The sequence below is a fragment of the Lynx canadensis genome, chromosome D3 (assembly GCF_007474595.2).
Source record: "Lynx canadensis isolate LIC74 chromosome D3, mLynCan4.pri.v2, whole genome shotgun sequence".
Taxonomy (NCBI): Eukaryota; Metazoa; Chordata; class Mammalia; order Carnivora; family Felidae; genus Lynx; species Lynx canadensis.
In genome coordinates, this window is record NC_044314.2 from 75,779,585 (window position 1) to 75,803,079 (window position 23,495).

The 23,495-nt window shown below is 51.7% G+C and overlaps 1 protein-coding gene across 2 annotated transcripts in view; it reads right to left on the reverse strand.

Moving 5' to 3' along the window:
• Positions 1-3,470: 3,470 nt before the first annotated feature.
• The window catches only part of ACACB (acetyl-CoA carboxylase beta), a 100,274-nt gene continuing 80,249 nt past the window's right edge, over positions 3,471-23,495 (reverse strand). For both annotated transcript variants that reach the window (XM_030336138.1, XM_030336139.1), the window contains exons 37-52: positions 21,051-21,173; positions 20,678-20,947; positions 19,663-19,760; positions 18,416-18,536; positions 16,713-16,823; positions 15,707-15,850; positions 14,730-14,850; positions 12,975-13,071; positions 11,305-11,401; positions 10,701-10,836; positions 9,687-9,864; positions 7,998-8,110; positions 6,878-7,032; positions 6,084-6,254; positions 5,838-5,974; positions 3,471-5,181 (exon numbers count right to left, since the gene is read on the reverse strand). In XM_030336138.1, coding sequence (XP_030191998.1) covers positions 5,055-5,181; positions 5,838-5,974; positions 6,084-6,254; positions 6,878-7,032; positions 7,998-8,110; positions 9,687-9,864; positions 10,701-10,836; positions 11,305-11,401; positions 12,975-13,071; positions 14,730-14,850; positions 15,707-15,850; positions 16,713-16,823; positions 18,416-18,536; positions 19,663-19,760; positions 20,678-20,947; positions 21,051-21,173 — 2,199 coding nt within the window. In that variant the 3' untranslated portion in view covers positions 3,471-5,054. The remainder of the gene's footprint in view (positions 5,182-5,837; positions 5,975-6,083; positions 6,255-6,877; positions 7,033-7,997; positions 8,111-9,686; positions 9,865-10,700; positions 10,837-11,304; positions 11,402-12,974; positions 13,072-14,729; positions 14,851-15,706; positions 15,851-16,712; positions 16,824-18,415; positions 18,537-19,662; positions 19,761-20,677; positions 20,948-21,050; positions 21,174-23,495) is intronic.

Below are 23,495 nucleotides of genomic sequence, written 5' to 3' on the forward strand. Positions count from 1 at the left end.
CGGATGAGTGGATAAGCGGAACGTGGGTGCCACGGTCTGAAAGGCTGTGTGCCGCGGCCCCCTCCCCGCCATGCGTATGCTGAAATCCTAACGCAGATACGATGGCATCAGCAGGTGGGGGCCTCTCGGACGGACGTAGATCATGAGGGTGGCCTCTTCAAGAATGGGATTAATGCTCTTATGAGAAGCCCAAAGACGTCCCTTCTGCCACGTGAGGACACAGAGAGAAGTTTGCACCCCAGAAGAGGCATGGTGTCACCCTGATCTTGGACTTCCAGCCCATAGAACTGTAAGCAATGAATTTCTGTTATTTATAAGCTCTACACCCCCCACCCCAGCCTGTGGTATTTTGTGATATATATATATATATATATATATATATATATATTCAATGGAATGTTATCCGGCCTTAAAAAGAAGGGAGTTCTGACACCTGCTACAACATGGATGAAACCTTTTGCGGACGTGGTGCTGAGTGAAAGAAGCCAGACCCAAAAAGACCAGCACTGGATGCTTCCACTTGTATGAGGGACCTCGAGTAGGCACATGCATACAGACAGAAAGCAGCTGGTGGTTGCCAGGGCTGGCGGGAGGGGGAAATGGGGGTGTTTGAGGGGTAAGGAGTCTCCGTTTGAGATGATAATGCTGTAGAGACGGACGGACGGTGGTGCTGATTTGCCCAACAGCGTGACTGCACGTAATGCCGCCGGGCTGTACATTTCAAAGACGGTTAAAACGGCTAAAATGGTAAATTTTGAGGTGATGTATAGTTTACCAAAAATGGTAAATGGTAAAAAAAAAAAATGAAGAATGAGAAATCCTAGGCTACTGGCCTGTGTTTCCTATACATGAAGCTGCTCAGAGATATACAAGGGTCAGAGTATCACAAGATACAGATCATCAGGGCAAAGCGGCCTTTTCCTTCACCTTCCAGAAGGGGCCACCCTCTGCCAATAAGACGGCTCTCAGGGCGCCTGAGTGGCTCAGTCGGTTAAGCGTCTGACTTCAGCTCAGGTCACGATCTCGCGGTCCGTGAGTTCGAGCCCCACGTCGGGCTCTGGGCTGATGGCTCAGAGCCTGGAGCCTGTTTCCGATTCTGTGTCTCCCTCTCTCTCTGCCCCTCCCCCGTTCACGCTCTGTCTCTGTCTCAAAAATAAATAAAACGTTAAAAAAAAAATGTTTTAAAAAGACGGCTCTCCAGCATCCCTCCTCAGCTCAGTAGCCAGAGGAATTTAGGGATTTCTAGGTATGTATTTCATTTTCAAATCCATGTTTCAGATAGATAGATAGATAGATGATAGATAGATAGATAGATAGATACAAATCACACAAAAGGAGCAGCCCAGAGGCTGCAGGACCACAAGCCATGGTCTCCCAACCCACTGGGGAGATGGTCAGGGAGAACTGCCTGGAGGAAGCACCATGTGAGTTGGGTTTTGAGGGGTGAGTAGGAGTCAGCCAGGCAAAGGCCGGAGCGGAAGAGGGTTTCTGGCAGGAGAAACAGTCTGCTCACCTGGCAGTGAACCGACAAGCTTGGTGCCTGGTGATGACAGAGTCCGTAGGAACGATGTGCAGGCTGGGTGTGGCTCACGCCAGTCCATGTGGGGTTAAGTAAGAACTCGTCCCAGAGGGTACTTGGAGCAGTGAAGGGGCATTTTGGGGATAGACTATTGGCAGAGAGCCTCGGCGTGGCTCCGGCCATCAGCTGCATGGACAAAACCCAGAAGACAGGTTTGCTCATGCTAGCGGAGTGCACAGGACCCTTTCCTGTGCCTGCTGGCCATCTGGGGACCCTTGCTGCGGTCTTGTGGGTGATCTTCTCTGTTCGGTTCCTATCACAGTGACCCTGAAAGGTGGACCCATCTCCGAAAGAAATAGGACAACAAATGACAACAGACCCTGGGCATTTGACGAGTTGTGGCCATGAATATCCTCTACGGTTAACCCTTTGCAATTTCTAGCTTTGGGGACCCTGGAAAAACAGCTCCCGAGGGCAGGAGTGGGCTGTCTTGCTCACGGCTGTGCCCCCTCACACAGTGTGTGACACATAGTACGTGCTCAATAAATAGTTGACGAAGATACGCTCGGCACAGACAGAACCGGGCACCGTGAGGCTGGAGATCCCCTCACCAGCCACACGATGGGCCACCTCACCTCAACACAGCTCTGTTCTCAACTCTCTACTCTCGGCTGCAAAGGAGCTCAGGACATGATTTAAAGGTAAAACAAAACAACAACAACAACAAAAAACGGTGTTTTGAAACACAAATATCCCCCTAGAGAAGTATACAGATGTCTGCCATTTACTCTGAAATGTGTCCAAATAAGAGGATGGGTTGACAGGTTGAGAGAGGGGCGGATAGATGGATGGACCAGGACAAGCACAGGAAAAGGACCGTGATAGCAGCCAGCACTGAATGGCTGTGCGTCTGCCACAGCGAAGTTGACCTGTTGGTGTTTGGAAATTTTTCATAATAAAGTGTCAGGGGAAAGTGACCTTGGGTTAAAAGGCCAACTGACTTTTGGATTTGGAGAATGAGGTTGGGATGACCCAAGCAGGGGGTGCCAGTTTGGTAGCACCCCGCTTTCGTGATGTGGACAAGCTGTACGTCCAAGGACACGGGGTTCCTTCAAGTGGTTTGGGGGGGGGCGGGGTGCGTGGTGCTCCAGAATCTGCTGATTCAGGGAGGGAGAGACTCCAGTGAAGGGAGAAGGTAGCTTGTCCCCAGCCGAGGCCTGGCCCTGGAGGGGCCGGGGTCTTGATGGGGATCCGAATGAGGACGTTGGTTGGATCAGCTGGGGTGAGGCGGGGGGCTGGTGTAGACGGTGCCCTCACGTGCCAGGACGTAGCCTTTGCAAAGGTTCAGGATTCACGGGACAGCCAAAGGCCTCGCAAGATCGGGTCTGGGTCAGCCTGGGTGCCTGGCCCCCACCTCACCAGCTGTGTGAACTTGGGCACGTCTCTTCTCTCTAAGCTGGAGTTTTCTTGCCTATAAAAGTGAGGAGAGAGTGTAGCATGCACTTGAGAGGCTCTCGAGGGTCACATGGGATGAGGTCACCACCCTGAGCATCCAGTTTGGACCCGAGCTGCCCACCGAGGCCTCTGGCCACACTCAGTGGCACAGTCCCTCCCCTCTTCCCTGGAGGGGGCTGCACTGAGTCCCCGGAAGCAGGGAAAGTACTATCAGCTGATTGCCAATGTGCTGAACTCCGCCCCATCCGCCGGCAGACAGCAGCACGCGGCCATTTTTGAAATCAAGCTGAAAAGACCAAGTCCGCCCGTGACTTCCGGGATACAAACTGTCACAAACTGACTTCTGGGAGACAAACTCTTATCAGAGCTTTGTCTTCCTGGGATGGGGGCTTGCGCAAGATCTCGGCCAATGGGGCAGGCCGGTGAGCTCCAGGGCAATCACCCAGGCAGGCGGCCTGCCTCTTCTGGTCCAGGTAATAAGTCAAGGCCAAAGTGCTTCCTTTAAAAAACACTTTATTCCACACATCTCCTGGCGGGATCCCCCACCCACTGCACCTGGGGAGCAGCTCCTTACGGACCTGCCTTTCCCTCCAAAACCAAGGGAGCCTCCCGCACACGGAAACATTCAGTTCCCGAGTCAGCGTGGAGTCCCACGCCCTCCCCGAATCGGCCCCAGGATGGGACAACAGATAATCCCTCTTTCTCCCATCCCTCACTGCCCCCATGACACCTTCATGTGCCAGGTCCGTCACTGGCTGATGGCCAAACTCTGTTTTTTTTTTTCCACTCAGGCAGTGGAAGCATCCGGGCTGGCGGGGGGGCTTCCCTGGGCAGCCTCGTCGGTCTCTGAACCGGCAAGGTTCCTCAGACAAACTTCCCATCCCAGCAGTGGGGGGGGGGGGGGGGGGGGGGCAACTGCCCCCATCACCGGCACCCAAGAACTGATGGATGGGGCCGGGAGGATAGCAGGCCCCCGATGCCGTGCGGCCTCCAGAACCCAGTGCTGGAGGGCAGGTCGCAGGGGCCTCCCTGAGCAAATTGGTGTGGCCCTCCTGGTCCAGTCCTTGCAAACCAAGAGCTCTGCCCCTTGGGGCCAGATCCCTGCACAGACATCAAGGCACCAGGTGAGGGGGTGCCGGCAGAGGGGGCCTTCGAGGTGAGTAGCGGCAATCCCCGCAGTGACACTCATGAGCCAGCTGGGCTGTGAGCCCGGTGACCGTCTGCCTTCTGCCTTCGTGTTCCCAACCCGGCCACGAGGCTGGACACAGGGGACCGGGGGGCCGCCCTTGTCCTCCTCCCAGGGAAGGGGCGGGCTGGGAGGGCTGGGAGCCACACGGAAGCTGTCTTCAAAGGTCCTGAAATGTGCGGCCAAACAGTTCTGCCCATTTGCTTTCCCTCTTTCGAAAACAGAATCAGCACGGCCTTACCAGCGAGACGTTCCTGGCGCCCCTCTAGGGGCCACGTGGGGAACGACATGCCGTTTCATTCTCTTAAAAAACCATTCATGCCCTTTCCCAGGTGACTTGACAGTTTCCGAATAAGCATCATGACAAAAAACCAGGCTGTTTCTGCTCTTCCTTCCTCGGCCTACTTACTCTGCCGAACTAGGTAAGACGCTTACAATCAGGAGTTGGTCTCAGAGTAGAAAAATACAAAGATTCTGTGATCTGATATAAAACGAGCCCAAGAGAACACCTGGAGCCCGCATACCAGGCACTGGGAAGCAAAAGGAAACTGGGGGGTTTGGGTTCAATGTGATTCAGGGATGCGGCAAAAAAAAAAAAAAAAAAAAATGATGTCTCAAGAGACACCAGAGCCAACTTCCCAGTGATGGAGAGGAAGCTATTTCTGCTCGGAAGGGGCTCTCCTGAGCTTTTTATTGAGACAGGAGTGAGTGGGAGGCCAGCAGCCCTGCAGAGATGCCTAGGGTTTGGGGGGTTTTGGGGTTTTGAGGGTTTTTTTTTTTTTTGCTTTTTGCTTTTTAAAAAGCAAACCCCCACGGTCCTGATGAGGCCTGTGGTAGGCGGGTCAGCGTGGTTTCTTTTGCCCGTGGTCCTGAAAGCGGCCGGGTGGGCCGGGGTCAGGTGGAGGCTGGGCTGTCCATGGTGGACAGGAGGTGAATGACTTCGGCCCGCTCTGCTGAGCTAATGTGCTGGCTCAGGTACACGATGCAGTCCACGGCCACGTCAGGGTTGTCTTGAACCAGGCTGCAGGGGGAGGGGAGAAAAGGGCAGGGGGTCATTCCTGCCACTTAGGTCAGGGGGTCCTAGGGCGGTCGCTAAGAATTCCTGTGCGGGGCCATGCCACGTTCCTGGGTGGGTGACAACCCAGGGCTCCTAAGTCTTTTTGTGCCGTGGTCACCGTGGCAGGAGGGGGGGGGGTGTGGTCCTATACGGCAGGAGGGAATTCTGGGGGTCAGAACACTTGGAAGGACAGTGGACCCTGTCAGTCACTAGCTGTGTGACTGGAGACCCAGTATTTCCCCTAAATTTCAGCTTCATTCCCTAAATGGGGTCCCACATGATCGACTACCCATCTCACAGGGGACCCCATGGGAATGGGGTGAGCAAATCCTTTGGAAAGGCTGGCACCATTGGGAGCCAGCAGCCTACGGCCTAGCAGTTAAGAACGTGGGCTCTCCCAGATGCGCTCTAGCCGTGACCTTGGACCAGCTGTCCTCTATATTCCAGCAAGGAATACAGCCCCCGAGCCGTGGACCTCGCACGCGAGGCTGAGCCGTAGGCCCGGGGACCGTGCAGCGTCATGGAGTCAAGGTGGCACTCTGGGGTCAGGCGGCTGGCGGTAAATCCGGCGCTCGCCAAGAAGTCCAAGGCATGGGCGGGTGGGCGGGGTGGCCGCTTACCGTCTGATGGCCTTGAGGACGGAGTCGCGCTTCAAACACTTGATGTTCTCGCGGATGGTGGAACGCAGGCCAGCCCCGCCCTGCCAGTGCTGTTCCAGCCACTTTACCACCATCTGGTTGTTATCCCACAGGTAGGCCTGGGGGGAAGGGGACAGGCAGCCTCAGAGAGGGACCCCTGAGCAGGCTAGCCCCGGGAGGCACGCACCGACGCACCCACCCACCCGTCCTGTCTCCGCCCAGGCCCACCTTGACGGCCCCCTCCGTCTCCACGAACCACCGACGCAGCATGGACTGGATGTGCACGTGGCTCAGCTCACTGCTGGCCTGCAGGATCTCCTGCTTGACCTGGTCCTCCAGCAGGAGGCGGCGCAGACGCCAGTACAGGAAGGCGCGTGAGGTCTTCCACTCCACGATGTCCTGCGGACAAGCCCCAGGCCTGAGCCCTCCGAAGGGGCAGGGGCGGGCAGAGATGCAGGGTGCTGCCCGGGGCGGGGCCCTGGGCTAGGTGCAAGCTCGGTGATCATTCCCGTTTTATAGGCGGGGCGGCTGAGGCTCCGGGCGGGGGGGTTGGCGGGGCCAAGATTTCACCGGGACTCTACTCGGGCTTCCCAGAGGCACGGAGAGGCTTAGGCTGGCTGGGAGGGAGCCCCACACGCAGGGGTGGTAGGTGAGTGTAGGGTATCTTCTTAGGGGCCGAGCGATGGGGTGGGGCTGGTGAAGGCCAGTGCTGGGCGGGAACAATCCTTCCCAAGTCTGGCCCGTGGTTAGAGACACCCATGGAGGTCAGACCGGTGGTTCCCAAACCTTGCTGCCTGTTGGAATCGCTTGGGGATTTGCAGCCATACTTATACGGGGCTCCCACCCCCGATACTCTGATTTAATTGGTCCGAAGAGCCACCTGGGCACTGGGATTTTTTTTTTTTATTGCTCCCCAAGTGTTTCTAACATGTAGCTTTCGAGCCCAGATCTGCTCCGGTTGGAAACCAGGTGACCTTAGGACGGGGCATTCATGTGGGGCTCCCACAGCTGCAGGCTCTTACAGAGATGACACCCTTCTCCAGCAAGCCGTGGGCCCTGTCGTGGAGGTCGGCGAACAGCACCGCCACCTGGTGGTAGATGGGCAGGAGCAGGTCCTCCCGGGCCTTCAGCTGGCCCTCCAGGTCCTTGCGGTCCTTATCGGAGAGCTCGGACACTCCTGTGGGCAAGGGCACAAACCAGGGTTTGCAGGACAGGCCTGCGCTCTGATTCGGAAGCTGCCCCCAAACCAAGCTGCTCGCACGGTCTCAGAAGTGTGCTTACCATGGCGAGACCGCATTCAGCGTGCAACTCTAAATGTGCCCCCTTCTCGGGAAGAACCACTGTGCTCACGGGCTACGATCACTTACTATTTTCCACACATATTGCAAAATACAATTAAGGGGATATTATGAACAACGCTGGGCCAATTTCACACCTTAGATGAAATGGACAAATTCCTTGAAATATACAAACTATGGAAGCTCTGCCAAGAGGAAACAGATCCCCTGAATAGTCCTACACATAATAAAGATGAATTTGTAGCCAGAAACCTCCTATCAAAGATTTAAAGACATAATGCCAATTCCGACTCAGAAGACAGGAGGGAACACCTCCCAACTCATTCAAGAGATCAGCATTTACCCTGACACGAAACCAAAGAAATTACACACACACACACACACACACACACACACACACACACACACACACACATAAATCTTGTGAAGGGCACAGTTATAAAGGCACTGTCACCCAATATGGACTTTTAAAGAGAATTACATCTAAGGCTACAAGTGAAACAAAACTATCACTCAGACAAAATTGGTAACATACTTCAGGTCTGATGGAAAATTCTAAAGGGACATTTTGCTGTGCAAATTCTCATCGTCCTCACTGGCCCCAGATACTTCCATTGTTATATTTTATGTGTGTTCAGAAATAAATACACTAAGGCATTAAACATACTTTTTGATGGTAAAGGGCTGATTTTGCTATATGAACATGTTTAACACATCCCCCGATTTTTGGAGCTGTCTGTTGGCACACTGGCACTCTGTTTTCACCAGACTAGAACCCCCCGGGAGGGGAGCGGGCTGGGTCTCTCTTGCCCTCTGAGACCTGAGGCGTTGCCACCCCTCTCACCTAGCTGTTCCACGAGCTTCTTATAAACTGGGTCGATCCTCCTCATGGTCTTTATCAGATCTTTCTTTCGGAACTTAATCTCCACTGTTCCCTCTGGCTCCAGAATGCTCGCCCTGAAAAAAGAAGAGGAAGGGGTAGAAGTGTAGGAGATGTCCCCCCAACAAACTACAGCCAGGAGACATGGGGGTAGAGACAGGAGACCCAGGAAATCCGGGTGTGAGTTCTTAGATCTTTCACAGACTCACTCTGTGACCTTGGGCAAGTCAGAGGGGACTCTCCGGTCATCTGCTTCTATATCCATAAAATGTACAGGGGCTGAGCCAACTTCTTAAAATCACGTTTTCTGAACTCTGGAATGCCCTTTCGGCTCTGAGAGCATAGGCCTCTTCTCCAGAACAGCATAGCCCTCCTGTTCTTCAGCTACAGCCCTTTGTGACTTTCCTAATCTCTGCTCTCCTCAGGCCAGGGTACTGTTTCTGATCTCCTCCAAGCTCACAAAGGCACAATGAAGAACTCAACATGGTTCAGTATGAGCTGGCCCTCTCACTCACCCCCCACACTGCCCCCTTCATCCTCTTTTGATAGTTTGGAAGCCCCAAGAAATACTTGATGTAGCTCTGAGCTTCCTGGTGGCCAGAGTGAAAAGGTAATGATGACCCCACTTGAGGCTGCTCATGTCCCGAGTCATCCTGGAGGGCGGACCTCAACAGCCCCCCGTGATGGTCTAGGTGCACTGAAGGCGGGACAGGTGTCGCTCATGTGCACCATATCACAATATCTACCATGATGTCTGGTACATAGTAGGTACTCAATAAATAGTCACTGAATGAATGAATGGGTAACAGACATGGGAAGAGGATGCCTATATTTGGGGCAAAACTACTCCTGAGGTCTTGACATCCTACACAGCATGTAGCTTAGAGTCTTCCTTTTTTTTTTTTTTTTTTTTAATTTTTTAACATTTATTCAGTTTTGAGGGACAGAGCGTGAGTGGAGGAGGGGCAGAGAGCAAGGGAGACACAGAATCCGAAGCAGGCTCCAGGCTCTGAGCTGTCAGCACAGAGCCCGATGCGGGGCTCGAACTCATGAACTGCGAGATCATGACCTGAGCCAAAGTCAGACGCCCAACCGACTGAGCACCCCAGGCGCCCCAACTTAGAGTCTTCACTTTAAAGTTACTCAAGCACCATGTAGCAAGTACCACTGTCATTATCCTTTCTGTAAACGTTCCTGGAATGAATGAATTCCTCCTTAACAAAGTGCCACAGGTTTCTCTCTCCCGACGAACCAGTAACCTCTCAGGCAAGTATCTGTCAGTCATTTGTTCAGCCAGGATTTCCCAACCACCTGCTAGCGGTCAGGCATTGTGTGAGGCCCTGGCCTATAAAACTGAATAAAGCACAGCCCCTCCAGGAACTCACAGCTTGGGCAGAGACTCAGAGCCCAGGGAGAACTAGAGGACTGGTTATGTTTCCCTTTTTATCCTGGCTGCCAGGAAGCTCAGGTGCCATGAACTCTCCTGATAAAATCCACCTGTGCACTGGATGCTAGTTTCAGACTGGTAAAATTGGAGCCTCTCCATCCTTCAGAACCTCAGAATGCCCTGGCAATTCCTGGCCAGTGGCTCAAAGATGATGGGGCCTCGGGACTGGGGGTGAAGGGAAACGAGGCCGAGGGTCACACACCCACCTGCTCTCCTTGTCTGCGTACGTTTCTATGCGCAGGGGGTTGATGGAGGAGTCCACGACCACCCAGGAGCCCCCCCGGAGTTCCCCGTGGGGTGGGATATAGATCAGGATGGGCTGTTTGTACTGCCTGAGGCTGTCCACGATGTAGGCTCCAAACTTTAGCACCTGGTCGTACATGTCTGAAAGCAAAGCAGTTAGTTGCCCGGTGAGGAGGCTTCGGGCCCCAGCACCTGCCACACGCCAAGCCCCCAGCCGTCGCTGTCCTGGGGAGCCTGAGAAAGCGTGTTCAGCCGGGATGCTTCGCGGCACCATGGAAAGGGCAGTAGAGGAGGCCAGGTACAGACTGCACCCTTACTGTCCGTGTCACCTTGGCCGGGCCACTCTCCCCTCCCTCACACTGGGGCCTCTCAGTGCCTCCATCTGTAAAAGGAAGCGTAGGGCAATCTCAAGGGTCCCTTCCTTCCAGCTCTGACTCCGGGATGCCCTCACCGGTGACTGCCCCCCGCCCTGTCCTGCCGTTCCCAGCACACGGAACCCTATCTATCCAGCAATAGCACAGATCCTTCCCTCCTGCCCACAGACAGCGTGGTCGTTATTTTCCACCAAGACGAGGCTCTCCGAGTACCAGGCACCTTATGTGGTTAGGCTGCAATAATAAAATCAACCATCATCATGCCAGGAGCTAACACCATGCACCCGTGATCAGCTCATATCAAACCCTCACTTCAGACCTCTCTCAGGTTGGTCTTACTCTTAGCCCCTTCACAGGAAGGAAAGTTCCCGGGGTTGCCCACCCTGCCCTGCCCCTCACAGGGTGACCTCTGGCTAGTCACACTGGGAGCCCTCAGTTCCTCATCTGTGAAATGGGTGGATGTTCCCTGAACTGCTCCCATCCTTGGAGGTTGTAGGGGGGCTCGGCTAAGATGGTGACGCGACAGCGCTACCTGGAGGGGGTTTCCCTGTCCTGGGTGCTGACCCCGCAGCTTTGGGACACCCACAGGAGAGGTGGCTTTACCTTTCGTGCCACCGGAGAACCCCCTCCAGTTGGCAAAGATTATCAGGGGCAATCCCTCTCGGTTGAAATCGCTGATGGCCTGGGCCGTCTTGTAGGCTGAGTCTGGGAACCACACCTGGCCCGCCTGCTGGATTATCTGGAACACAGGGTGGCCTGGATCAGACTCCTCTGTGCAAGACCAGCGAGGGGACACGGGGACAGTCTTCTGAGCCATACCCTAGAGGGCAGGCAATCTGATCTGCGTTGGCACCCACACCAGAGCCAGGGCTCACAGGGGTGCCAAGCCAGTCCAGGCCATACCGAGTCCTAGGACCCACCCTCTGACTCCTGAGCTCCTCCCATATGTGCCATGGCCCAGCTAGGGTCAGTGACAGGGACAGGGACAGGCGCAGAGGGCAGGAGGGATTCCCAGGGACCTGTCACCCCCTGAAGAAGAAAGACAGCGTAGGACATTTATGCATCCCGCAGAGACAGTGCTGGAGACGGGCGCCCCTGGGGCCAAGGACTCCCCTGAGGCTGGAAGGGCAGGCGTGTGACCGCCCAGGATCCACTCCGGCTGGCTGAGCCAGCTGAAACCACAGTCCCAAATTCCCAGCCCTCTGACCTTGGCCTCGGAATCCAGGTTGGCAGGGTCTGCAGGCACTACCACCTCCACGGTCCGCGTCTCCACGGCGATCACTCCAACAGGGATCCCCCCTAGCCTGTGAGGTGGAGCAGGGGCGAGCGGGGAGCTGGGCGGCAGCCCCCTTGGATCCGGGGGTAGACGGGTCCGCCCAGCCCCGGCTGACATTCTATGGGCATCCTGGGTACCTGGGCACTAAAGGCTGCGACGCGGGCACGCGTGCAGAAGCGTGCCCAGCTTTTACTCTGGCGGGTTATTTTACTGGAAGGCAAAGAAGCCGTTCCAAAGCGGTAAGAGCCTCCTCGCCAGCCGGCGGGCTGGAAAGGTGCCATCGGCGCCCTTCTTGGGGCAGCAGCCATCGTGGTGACGGGGAGGGTCAGGCCAGTGCAGGAGCAGCGCTCTCCACTAGAACTTTCTGGGACGCTGTGTTCCCCCTGGGCCATCCAGAACAGCAGCCGTGACATGCTACCTCGGGCGGGTGCTCAGCACCTGAAACGTGCCAAGGGCAACAGGGGAACGGAATACACCTTCCTCTCTCAAGTCACCGAGACTTGAATTGCTGCACGCGGCCAGCAGCCACCGCGCGGGACGGGGCGGGTCTAGGCACCGCGGCGTGCTTGCAAAGGGGTGGCAGATGTGGAGCCTGAAGGAGCTGCGGCTCAGAGGATTCCATGACATTAGTAACTGTCACCCGCCTGCTACCAGCCAGGCCTGAGCCAGGTGCATCCCTGGGTCACTCGTGTCTACGAGGCAGGTGGAGAGACAGTCTTTAAATAAAGGAAGGGTTTCCATGTAGAAGAGGGAGATCTCATCGCAGGTCTTAAAAAAATAAAACACTTAGGGGGGAGGGATGAGCTGTTAGTACTAGGCTTAACATTTAGTATGTTAATACTTATTTATTGCCCGGGAGAGAAATAACAGCACCAACAAGGACAGGAATGACAGCCGCTGGCACTGACGGAGCACTTAGGGTGTTTTAAGAGCTTGACACATGTCCTCACAGCAGTCCTCTGGGGGCAGGATTATCATCCCCGTCTTGCAGATGAGGACGTAAAGGCCCAGAGAAAGTGAAGGACCTGAGATCTGACTCCAGAGCCTGGACTTGTAACAACTACCTCGTGCCACGGTCTGAATGCTAACTTCTAAGGATAACTATAAAGGTCAATTATACGGAGAGGATCCCGCAGGTGGCCAGACATGTCTAAAATGATGACGGCTGCACCACCGAGGGGTGAGCTGCTCAGCTCTGAAAGCATCCAAGCGATTAAGCCGTCCACCAGCTCTGCGTAGACAAGAGGGCTCCTGATCGTGGCCCTCGTGGAACAGACCTCATAGTTTTGAGTGTCTGTGTGGTTTTCTGGTGGGAGCACCCAGCGCTGTCTTCTGATTCCCAAAGGGGCAGACTCTGGCCCCCAGCAAGCAGATGGCTGAGATGGCCTTTCCTAAGGCCACAGAAAAATCCAGACTTTATGAAGAAGTTCAGCATCCAGAAAACCATTCCCCCAAATTGGTTTTCCTTTCGGAAAGCCCTGAGGCCACAAGGAAAGTGTTCTTGGGGGTCACCCAGGAGGAAAGGACCCATGGCTAGTGCCTGGGAGTCCCAGTGCCTGGTGAGGCCAGGCGAGTGCAGGCTGCCCCGTTCCCAGGGTTACCTCGCTCTTCCTGTCACCACCGTCTGGGCCCAAGGCGCCATGATTTCCTTGAAACTGCCGTGGTCAAAGAATCCACTCTGCCAGGATCCCTTCAGAGCTGTGGGCAGAAGGGCAGAGGCCCAGGCCAAGGGGCTGGGTTGATGAGGGTCCCCATGGTCTGCCTGGTGGGGCAGACAACCTGACCTTCACAGCCCAGACACCTGTTTCTCCAGAAAACCACACAGACCCCGACCCCATTAAAAGAAAGCAAAGCAGGGGCGCCTGGGTGGCTCAGTCAGTTAAGCATCCGACTTCAGCTCAGGTCACGATCTCGCGGTCCGTGAGTTCGAGCCCCGCGTCGGGCCCTGGGCTGATGGCTCAGAGCCTGGAGCCTGTTTCCGATTCTGTGTCTCCCTCTCTCTCTGCCCCTCCCCTGTTCATGCTCTGTCTCTCTCTGTCTCAAAAATAAATAAAGAAAATTAAAAAAAAAAAAAAAAAAAAAAAAAAAGAAAGCAAAGCAAAGCAAAACAAAACCCTCCAAAAACACAGTTGCAGAAAATACCCCAAGTCGGGAAATCAGCCCATTTGGAACATCCAACCGTATCAGCTCCTGCCAATGCCAAAGGCACGGAGATCCTAATCCCAAGGATCAGCCCAGGAGGCAAAGAGAGCTGACAGGGCCCCTTCAGAAGGTGGGATTTGGGGAAGGGACCACCTGCCCGGGAAACCTCATCCTCAATGTGCCGGCAGTAGCTTAATAACATTTAAATGTTAACTGGGGGCCATCTTCAATTTCAGAGAGAGAGACAGACAGACAGACAGAGGGAGAGGGAGAGAAGAGGGGAGTCGGGGAGGGGCGGGGGAGGAGGGGAAGGGAGATGACTTGGGGAGGGGGAGGGGACAGAACATGATGATGCCAATTGCAGCCGTCCCTTTAAAGGAAGCATTGGCGCCCTGGTGTCCGTGACTCCGGTTTGGCCAAGGACAAAGGAGCCAGGTGACGCGAGGGTCACAAGCCGCCAGCGAGGGAGGCTGGGTGCCTGAAAACAAAGCAGCCCAACTCCCGTGTCTGCCCGAGGGCTGGCCTGACCAGATGGGGAAAATGGTCAGAAACAAGGTGGACATTTTTTTAGTCAAGATAAAGCCATCCCCCTCAGAGCTCACGGGGAGGAAAGCTCGAGAGAGGCACAAGAGGGGCAAGCGAGCCGCGGGGTATCCTGAGCCGGCAGCGCCCGGCGCGCCCCTGACGGGCACCCCTCCTGCACCACGCAGCTGAACGGGCAGGCGGATCCCTAAAGGCAGCGGCATCTGAAATTCCAGACTCGGGATCATGGTAACGGGGTTAGCTCAGCTTCCCTGGGGTGTTCTGCTTGCTCAGGAGGTAATCAAATACCTGCCGGAGACAAGCTTGCCCCTTTCAGAGAGGGGGTGGGGGCGTGTAGCCTTGTCTTTGAAACCCTGATGTCTGCATTTTCCTATGTAACCACGGGGCAGCTCGGAGGGAGGCCAGGCCCCCCGTTGCACCTTCCCTGCATCTGCCAGCCCGAGGACCCAGAGCCTGTGCCCATCGCTTCTTTATTAACGACTTAGGAAAAGTATAGAGAAAAGTGCCCCCCACCCCCAGCCTCCACTCCCTCTGCGTTTGATCTCAGGTGTCCCCCTCCGGGATGTGTGACCAAGGGAGGATCGGGGCTTCTACCAGAGGGCCCCTTCACGCCTTCTTTTCGGAAAAGAAACCCAAGAGCCAGGTCTCCGGCAAAGCACTTAGGGACTCACTTGGGTGAGGCCGTCCTGCAAGCAGCCACCGGGGGTCGTAGGGAGCCCTGGACGGGAAGAATCCAATTTCTCGGTCAATGGGGTCCGAGGGTGTGGTGATGGGGACTGGACTGCGATTATCCTAGAAGAGAAAACGGCCTCAGTCTTCCGTGCCGGTCAGCCACGCCTGTGATCTGCTTCTCTCCTCCGACCATGATCACGCCTGCCTGCGCCGCAGAACCCTGCCCGAATTAGCCAGTCATCGCCAGCATGAGTGGCGTTTGGTGAGGGCCTGCCAAGGTGCAGGTTCTCAACACCATTGTACTGAATCACCTAGGGAGCTCCCTAGGGTAGGTGCTATTGTTATTCCCATTTCACAGATGAGGAAACTGAGGCCCAGGAAGATGCACGGACTGTCCCAAGGTCTCACTGCTAGCGATGAGGAAGCCGGGAATCGGATCCAGCCCGACTGCAAAGCTTCCGGGTTCTCTATTGTTCAGTGTTACCTCTTTTGATGAGACGCAAGGCCACCCCTTTATAAAGGATCGGCACATAGCATCTTACAATGGCATTAAAATTTTCTTTTAATGTTTACTTAGTTTTGAGAGAGAGGCAGAATGCGAGCAGGGCAGGGGCGGAGAGAGAGGGAGACACAGAATCCGAAACAGGCTCCATCCAGGCTCTGAGCTGTCAGCACAGAGCCCAACGCGGGGCTCCAACTCACGAACCGTGAGATCACGACCATGAGCCGAAGTCAGATGCTTAACCAACTGAGCCACCCAGGCGCCCCAGTGGCATTTTTTTTTTTTTTTTTTTTTAGCAAAGAACAGTTAGACAGAGCTGGGTGTCTGAGAGGGAAGGAGGGAGGAGTGAAGAAAAATTAAGCCCAGCCACAAGGGTGGCACTTCCTGGTTCCCAAACTCCCATATCACCCGGCAAGTGAACCTGATGACAAAGTCTTCCAGACTCTACGGTGCAGAGTGGGGGGGATACTGGACCTTTGGCATATAGGACAGCCACTCCAGGATGGTGTACACGCCCTCGAAGTCGTCTGGCACAGTGACGTGGGAGACGCCGTTGTGATGCATGATCTGCACGCCACCCAGCTGGTTGTTGGAGGTGTAAACCTCTCTGCCCAGGACCTGCTTTGACATGGCAAGGTTAGCAAGGGCCCGCCCGGCTCAGGCCCCTTCCACCTGCTCGGAAGTCATCTCCCTCGGCGGTCCTCAACCCTGGCCGCCCGTGAGAGTCACCCGGGAGTTTTCAAAACTCCCAATGCCCAGGCTGCATCCGGACCAATTACAGCAGAATCTTTTGAGGCTGGGACTCAGGCATCAGTACTTTTTCCTTAAACTTCTAGGTAGTTGGAACTCTGCGGCCCAATTTGAGGACCAGCGATCCAACCGATTACTTGGGTCTTCTCCAAGGCGAAACCCTACCGGGTATTTCTGATTCGGCAGGTTGGCACCGAGGCCTGGGAATCTGCATTCGTAACAAGTTCCCGGGTGATGCTGCTGCTGGTTCCGGGACCAGACTTGCAGAACTTCAGTGGGGTTTTATCAGACATTATCTTACCAAGGCTTTACAGCAACATGGGGTATGTTTTCATACAGTGAAAACAGAATCCCAAACCGCACGCTCACCAGGCGTCATGGAGACAGAAGATGGGACGGAAAGACACCAAAATTTTAGTAGGAGCAAAATTACTTTTTTGGGGGGTGGTCTTTTTCCAATTTTCTACAATATATAATGCCACCTTAATAATTTTTTTAAAATTTAAACTGTCAGCACACAAGAGTTTTAGCATAAGAGCCTAACACTTAGAAAAAAATTGTTTTGGCTCCTGAGAGACCCAGATGAGTACAAATTGGAAAAACAGCTCCTAGCTCAGTTGGAATGACACTGGTTTCATACTGAGAAAAGTCCCCCATTGGGAGACAGTGGTTATGTTAAAATGAGTCCTGGCCCCACACGCCCGCCCCCTACAGTCTCCTTTTCGGTCACCTTGTTGAGAGCGCTGGCTCCCGTCAGGATGATGTGCGAATTTTCCACCTGGATCACTCGCTGGCCCAGCCTCACCAAGTAGGCCCCGATCCCAAGGGCTCGGCAGGTCACCTGTGGAGACAGCAGCCCTTTGGAATTCCGGAGGCAGGTGTGGCTCGGGGCGGGAAAGCCCAGGAACCCACTGGACACACGCGGAGGGTACGATCTGGCCACTGGCGGCCTGGCACAGGCACAGGCCACTTCTTCGGGCTCACCTAACCTTGGCTTCCAGAAAGAATGTGGTTAATGAAGAAGAGTGTTGTGAGGATAGACAGCAGACACAGAATGTTCTGGTTGTTGCTTCACACAAGGCATAGCTTATATGTAGTTCTTCTGAGCCATGGTAGCCTCTCACACAGCCACAGGGCATCTGGGAGTGCGTGCAAAACTGGTGATATCTGACTAAGGTCTATACCAAGGTAAGAGTGTTGTGCCAATGTCAATGTCCTGGGTTCGATAATGTATTATGTAGGATACTGCCTTGGGGGAAGCTGGGTGAGGGGGACAGAGGACCTCTCTATACTGGCTTGTAACTTCTGGTGAGTCAGTCGTAAACTTTTTCAAAATTATATATATCTATATAGCTATCTATCTATATCTATCTATATATGCATATATATAGATAAATACACACATATATATGTCATCATATATAATTATATATACGATATATGTCATATATAATTATATGTTACATCATCATATATAATTATATGATATGTGATATGTCATAATGTATATAAATGTTATATCATTATATATGATATATGTGTGATATGTGTTATCATGTAATTATATATTATATATGTCATATCATGTCATATGTCATATATCATGATGTCACCATCATAATGATATATATACATTATGACATATATCATATGTATCATATTGATATAAGTGATAGTATATATGATACATATAAAAATATGTACTTGGAACATATAAACATACATATCTTTTGTAGATATTAATATATATAGATTTTGAAACATATATGAAATATATGTAAATGAGATGCAGAACACTAGCCTAAGGAAGACACTCATGGCCACATTTTCCACCCTGGAAACTGAAGATCCAACATCGAATGTAAAGATAAGGTCTTAAACGACAATCTACCATGAAAGAGTAGTATTACCAGAAACAGCAAATACTTTTGAAAAGGCCAAGGGAGGGAAGGGGGAGATATTCATTCAGTACCAATTAAAACCCGACAAAAGTTCTTCTAAATACTCAGTACCTTTTAAATAAGAAGACATTGGACTGTGGTTCAAACACAACTATAAAAAGATACATTTTGAGATAATTGTTAAAACTGACCCCCGAACCAGGTTTCAAGGATATTAAAGAATTGCTGTTGATGTTGGTGTAAGAACAGTACCGTCATTTTGTAAAAAAGCATTTTGTAAAAAAGCGGGGCAAGGTCTTTATCTAGTAAAGATCTGCATCGGAGCATCCACAGATGGAAAGACAGGGCCAGGGGCTTGCTTTAAAATATCCCCAAACAGGAGAGCAGAGGGACCGAGGCGGCAGGACGAGCTGCTGGCTGACAATCACCGGAACTGCACGATGAACGCACGGGGCTCTTTACTTCCGGGACGCTTACAAAGATTCCATACGAGAAAGGCGAAAAGGAAAAGGAAGTATAATAGGAGACTCACCATACTGATGGTGACAATCTCTTCGTAAGCTAGGGAGGACTCCCCGGCAATCATGCCCGAGCCCTTGAGGTTCTCCACGCCCAGGCCACGGTCCTTCCCGATGATATCCGTGATGACGTACCTTCACGAACCGAACATGGATTCAAGACCAAGCTCTAGCCCAGAAAAATTCAAGGCGGACGCACTTCCCCGGGACCCAGGGCAGGAGGGACGGACGAGCAAGGTGAGGGAACAGAAGGTGACAAAGCAGCCAGGGGTGAAAGGAAAGCAGAGGTCTAGGACCTTCACAGTTGGTCCTGAAGTATCCAGAAGGGCAAGTACAGCATCAGTAATTATCACCCTTCCAACCAAAGATGTCTGCCTATTTGGAGGCTATCCTCATGAAATGTTGCCCCCACCCTGCCTACCTCCAAAAACCATCTAGAATAGCGTTTGGCCTACAGAGAGATGGGGAAAGCCACTTAGTTCACAATCAGTCAATCAACCAATCAGTCAGTCAAGAGATTCTATGGCCACAGAAGTGTAAGCCACTATACAGCCCAGCCCCTGTTAAAGATTCACAAGACACTGCAACCGTTAAAGGTTCTGAGAAGGCCTGCAGTAAAGATGCTTTTTAGATCTCCTTTAAATCCAGTGTTCCTCAACTTACTTGATTACAGAACTTTTTCTACACTACCCCCCCCCCCCCACAACATATCACCAACTAACATTCCAGAAAACCTAGCTGGGAAATTCTGATTTTGTCAACCTCACTAAAACAAAACAAAACAAAACAAAACAAAGCAAAGCAAAACAAAACAAAACAAAACAAAACAAAACAAAACACCTGCAAAACTCCCTGGAAAAGATAGCTGGTAGCTGGTAGCCTTGAACCTTCTCACTGGGGCAGACCCCCGCCTTGCCTACACCTTACCAGCCTGCCAAATCGCTGCTGTGTCAGTCTGGCTAATTTGGGCATAAACATGAGCTGGCAGCTCCGGGGAACCCATCTAATTCTTCTTGCGTGATGTACTATTTTTATGAAAGCTGTGACTCGTTTTGGGATGGCAAGGAAGGGCTCACGCTGGAGAATTCCCCAGGTGTCTAAGTCGTCGGTGTCCAGAAAGCTCAGGGGTCCCCACTGTACAAACACCACCACCCCATTTGAAAACGTCACCCACAAGCCCAGAGGCAAAGAGAGGGATTGCCCATTAGCAGCTGAAATCGACCAGAGGCAAAATGAAGGAGCTACCTGATAAATTACTTACCTGGACTCTCCCTCTTCCTCGATGTGTTTACAATGGACAGAGTTTAGGGAGCTGATTCTGGTGTAGTCTTGAGGCGTCAGGTACAGGTATTTAAATCCCTTAAAAATATATATACTCCAGTGAGGCTGTGAATTCAGCTCCCTGCACTCGACAGCCAATGTTTTTTTATAAAAAACCACAACGCTATAGGGGCGGAGGTTAATAACGAGTCAACAATGTGTTAACATGCCTAGTTAACATGTCTGATGTTAATACCATATTCATAACGGCTATAAACTGAAGGTCTGATCAGTGCTAAGAGCTTTCCACTCATCTTTACACACAACCTCACATTTTTCCTGCTCTGATTCAGTTCCTCAACGATCTTTTCATCGTTGCTCCCCTGAAGGGTCTCTTTTGTTCCCTTATTGCCAGCTCCCTCCACCAAATTTTATTATATAGTTTACGAACCATGCGTACGTATGCTTATGTATATATGTGTGTGTGTGTACGTATGTATACATGCTTTTTACATGAAAAGAATAATTTTTGCCCCTCTGGCAGAGGCAGGATCACCCCCTTGAGAATGCATGCTTTGCCTGCAAAAAATAACTGTCCCCTGCAGTTCCCCATCATGAAATGCGTGCTTTTCTCTCATGCACTGCGCCTTTATCGTGGCCGGTGCCTCTACGTCTCCCAGATCATTTCTGAGAATTCTCTGAGGCCAGGGCTATGTCTCATTCACCTTTGTATCCTTCATGTACAGTGCATTCAGGAGGTGCTCAGCCTATATTAGCTCAACGTTTACAAACTTGTCTTCATTATCGTTCCCCTAAGGTGCCTTTTTAGACATTTTTTCCTAATTGCCACCCCGTCTCATGAAATGTTAATACTGATCAACTTTATACGCCTTTTGTGTGCTGTTCGTAGGTCTGTGCTTTGTGCACAAAGACCGCTAAGATTTTTTCCGCCCTCTTGTGGGCGCCATCACCCCCACCGGGTGGCGTCACACCGCCAGGCTGCCTTTGTGACGTACTTTGTGGGGGTCTCCTGGGTCCACCCAAGCCACCTGGAACATGTGCTTGATCTCCTCTGCAAGGCTGATACAGGCCCCGCTGTTGGCTGCGAGGTAGATTTTGGGGATACCCTCCGCCCGGGCCATCTCAGACGCACGCAGATACAAAAGGTCTTCTCCCAGGCCGAAGGATCCAATGCGGAAGGTGATGTCATTGCTGATGACGATCGCGTCCCGCCCTTCTGGATACTCTCGGGTCTTAAACCTCATCTTGAAGGCCACCATGCCCACCTGTCGAGGGGATGCACACACGAGGAAAACGGTTTGTTTCTTCAGGGGGGCATTTTTGGAAAGGGTGATTCCAGCCAGGGGCTGGGCTCTGCTGAATTCTTGCCTCATTTCCTCCAGGGAGGCGGTTCATCTCCACCAGCTGGCCCTGAGGGTCCAGCACGAGCTCGGTGTATGTCAGGATGTCTTTGGGGTACTTGTCCGTGGAGCCCCACAGTTTAAGGAGAGCCTGGGGACAGGGAAAGAAAGAGAAAACCTGAAGTCACCATTAGGGAGGCACATTTTCTAGTTCTCTCTTTTTTTTTAAAGCATCCACTCTTTAAAGCACGCACAGAAAAACCACACAGAATAATAAATACCCAAGCACCTACCTCGTGGTTTTGTCAAATCCTAATTTTTCCGCGGTTGCTTATGAATTTTTTTAAAGGAATAAGAAAAATGCAGTTGAGGCCCCTGGTGTAGCCCTCCCCAACCCGTCCCTCCAACCCCTCCCCAACCCCAGATAACTGTCTGTCTTGAACTTAGCGTCTACTAGTCCCGTGCATGTTTTTATGCATTATATATGCATACATTTAAAACATGCCGGGCGCCTGGCTGGCTCAGTGGAAAGAACACGTGACTCTTGATCTCGGGGTCATAAGTTCGAGCCCCACGTGAGGATCGAGAGTTGTGTGTTCTTCCCACCGCACCAGCCAGGCACCCCTGCATGATTTTAAAATTTAAATAAATGGTCTGGCCCTGGACACATCCTTCTGCACCTTGCCCCATCGGCTCCCCCATAGGTGTGAGAAATGTATCCATAATGAGAAATTTAACTCTGGTTCATTTTTTCTACTATTCAGTTTCCATGGTGTGAGTAGATCATAATTTACTTATTCATAGCCTTTTCTAAGGAACATTTAGGTTGCTTCCAATTCTGCAGTACTAACAATAAGGCCGTAACGAGCATTCTGATGGTCTCTTCTTATAAACCTGGATGAGTCTCGCCAGGTAGGTACCGAGGAGCGGAATTGCTGGGTCACTGGGTTGGTGAAGCTTCAAGTTTGATCAATATTACCAAACTGCTCTCTCATTTTTTTATGTTTATTTTTAGTTTTGAGAGAGAGAGAGAGAGAGAGAGAGAGAGACAGAGCACAAGTGGGGGAGGGGCAGAGACAGAGAGGGAGACACAGAATTTGAAACAGGCTCCATCCAGGCTCTGAGCTGTCAGTGCAGAGCCCGACGCAGGGCTTGAACTCACCAACGGTGAGATCATGACCTGAGCCGAAGTCGGACACTTAACCAACTGAGCCACCCAGGCGCCCCCTGCTCTCTCATTTTTAAAGACCCTTTACAGGTCCAGTAAGAAGGCATAAGAATTCCTTTGTTCCATGCACTTGCCAATACCTGTTTTGTCAAATATTTTAACGTTCACCTGTCTGCTGGGTGTGAAATTATACTGCGGTATTAATCTGTTGTCTACTGATTATTAAGGAGAGCCTCTGAATACACTTATCGACCATGGGAGTTTCTTTTTTGCCAATTTCCTCCTGTTTGTAATTCCCGTCCATATTTTTTATAGTTTTCCCTGTTTTGTTTTTTTTTCTAACTGATTTATACGTGCTCTTTAGATAATCTGTTGTAATCCCTTGCTGGTAATAGGCATTGAAACATATTCTTCCAAGCTGGGACTCATCTTTCCTTTTTTGCATCAAGAACTTCAAAATTTTAATATAGTCAAGTTTATGGGTCTTTTCCTGTTACAGCTTATGCTTTAAACTGACTCCAAGTAGCTTTAATCCCCTTGAAATTTATTTCTGTGTGCTAGATAAGGTAGAAATCAAAACTTACTTTTTCCAATTAGATAAATCCTCCTTTACCCATGCAGGATATGCGCCAAGATACCCAGCGGATGCGTGAAACCCCTGACAGTACTGAACCCTATATATGCCGTTGTTTTTCTATACATATGATAAAGTTTAATTTATAAATAGGCACAGTAAAATTAATAATAAAACAACAATTATAACAATACACTATAATAAAAGTTATGTGAACACAGTCTCTCTCTCTCTCTCCCAGAATGTCTTATTGTACTAAACTCACCCTTCTTCCTGTGATGGCAGGAGATGATAACATGCCTACACGATGGGCTAAAGTGAGATGCCTGATGTAGGTACTGTGACATAGCGTTAGGCTAACACTGAACTTCTGACCACACGTCAGAAGGAGGAACCTCTGGTTCCAGACTGCCGTTGACCACAGGTAACTGAAACCGTGGAAAACGAAGCCACGGATAAGAGGGAACTACTGTACCTTTCGGTGACGTGCACTCCCTTGATTCACAATCCCACCTCTGCCTTCGGTCAAGGCTGTTTGTGAGTGGGTCTGATTTTAGGCTCTATGCTGTTCCACTGGTCTACTTGTCTGGCTCTATTGCAACAGTACACCGAAAAAAGTACTGCTACTTTAAAACAAGTGATGACGTTTGTTAAGACAAGTCCTCTTGCCTTTAGTTCTTTGTTTTTGCTATTCACAGCTTTTGCTTTTCCATACGAGTTTTGCAGTTTCA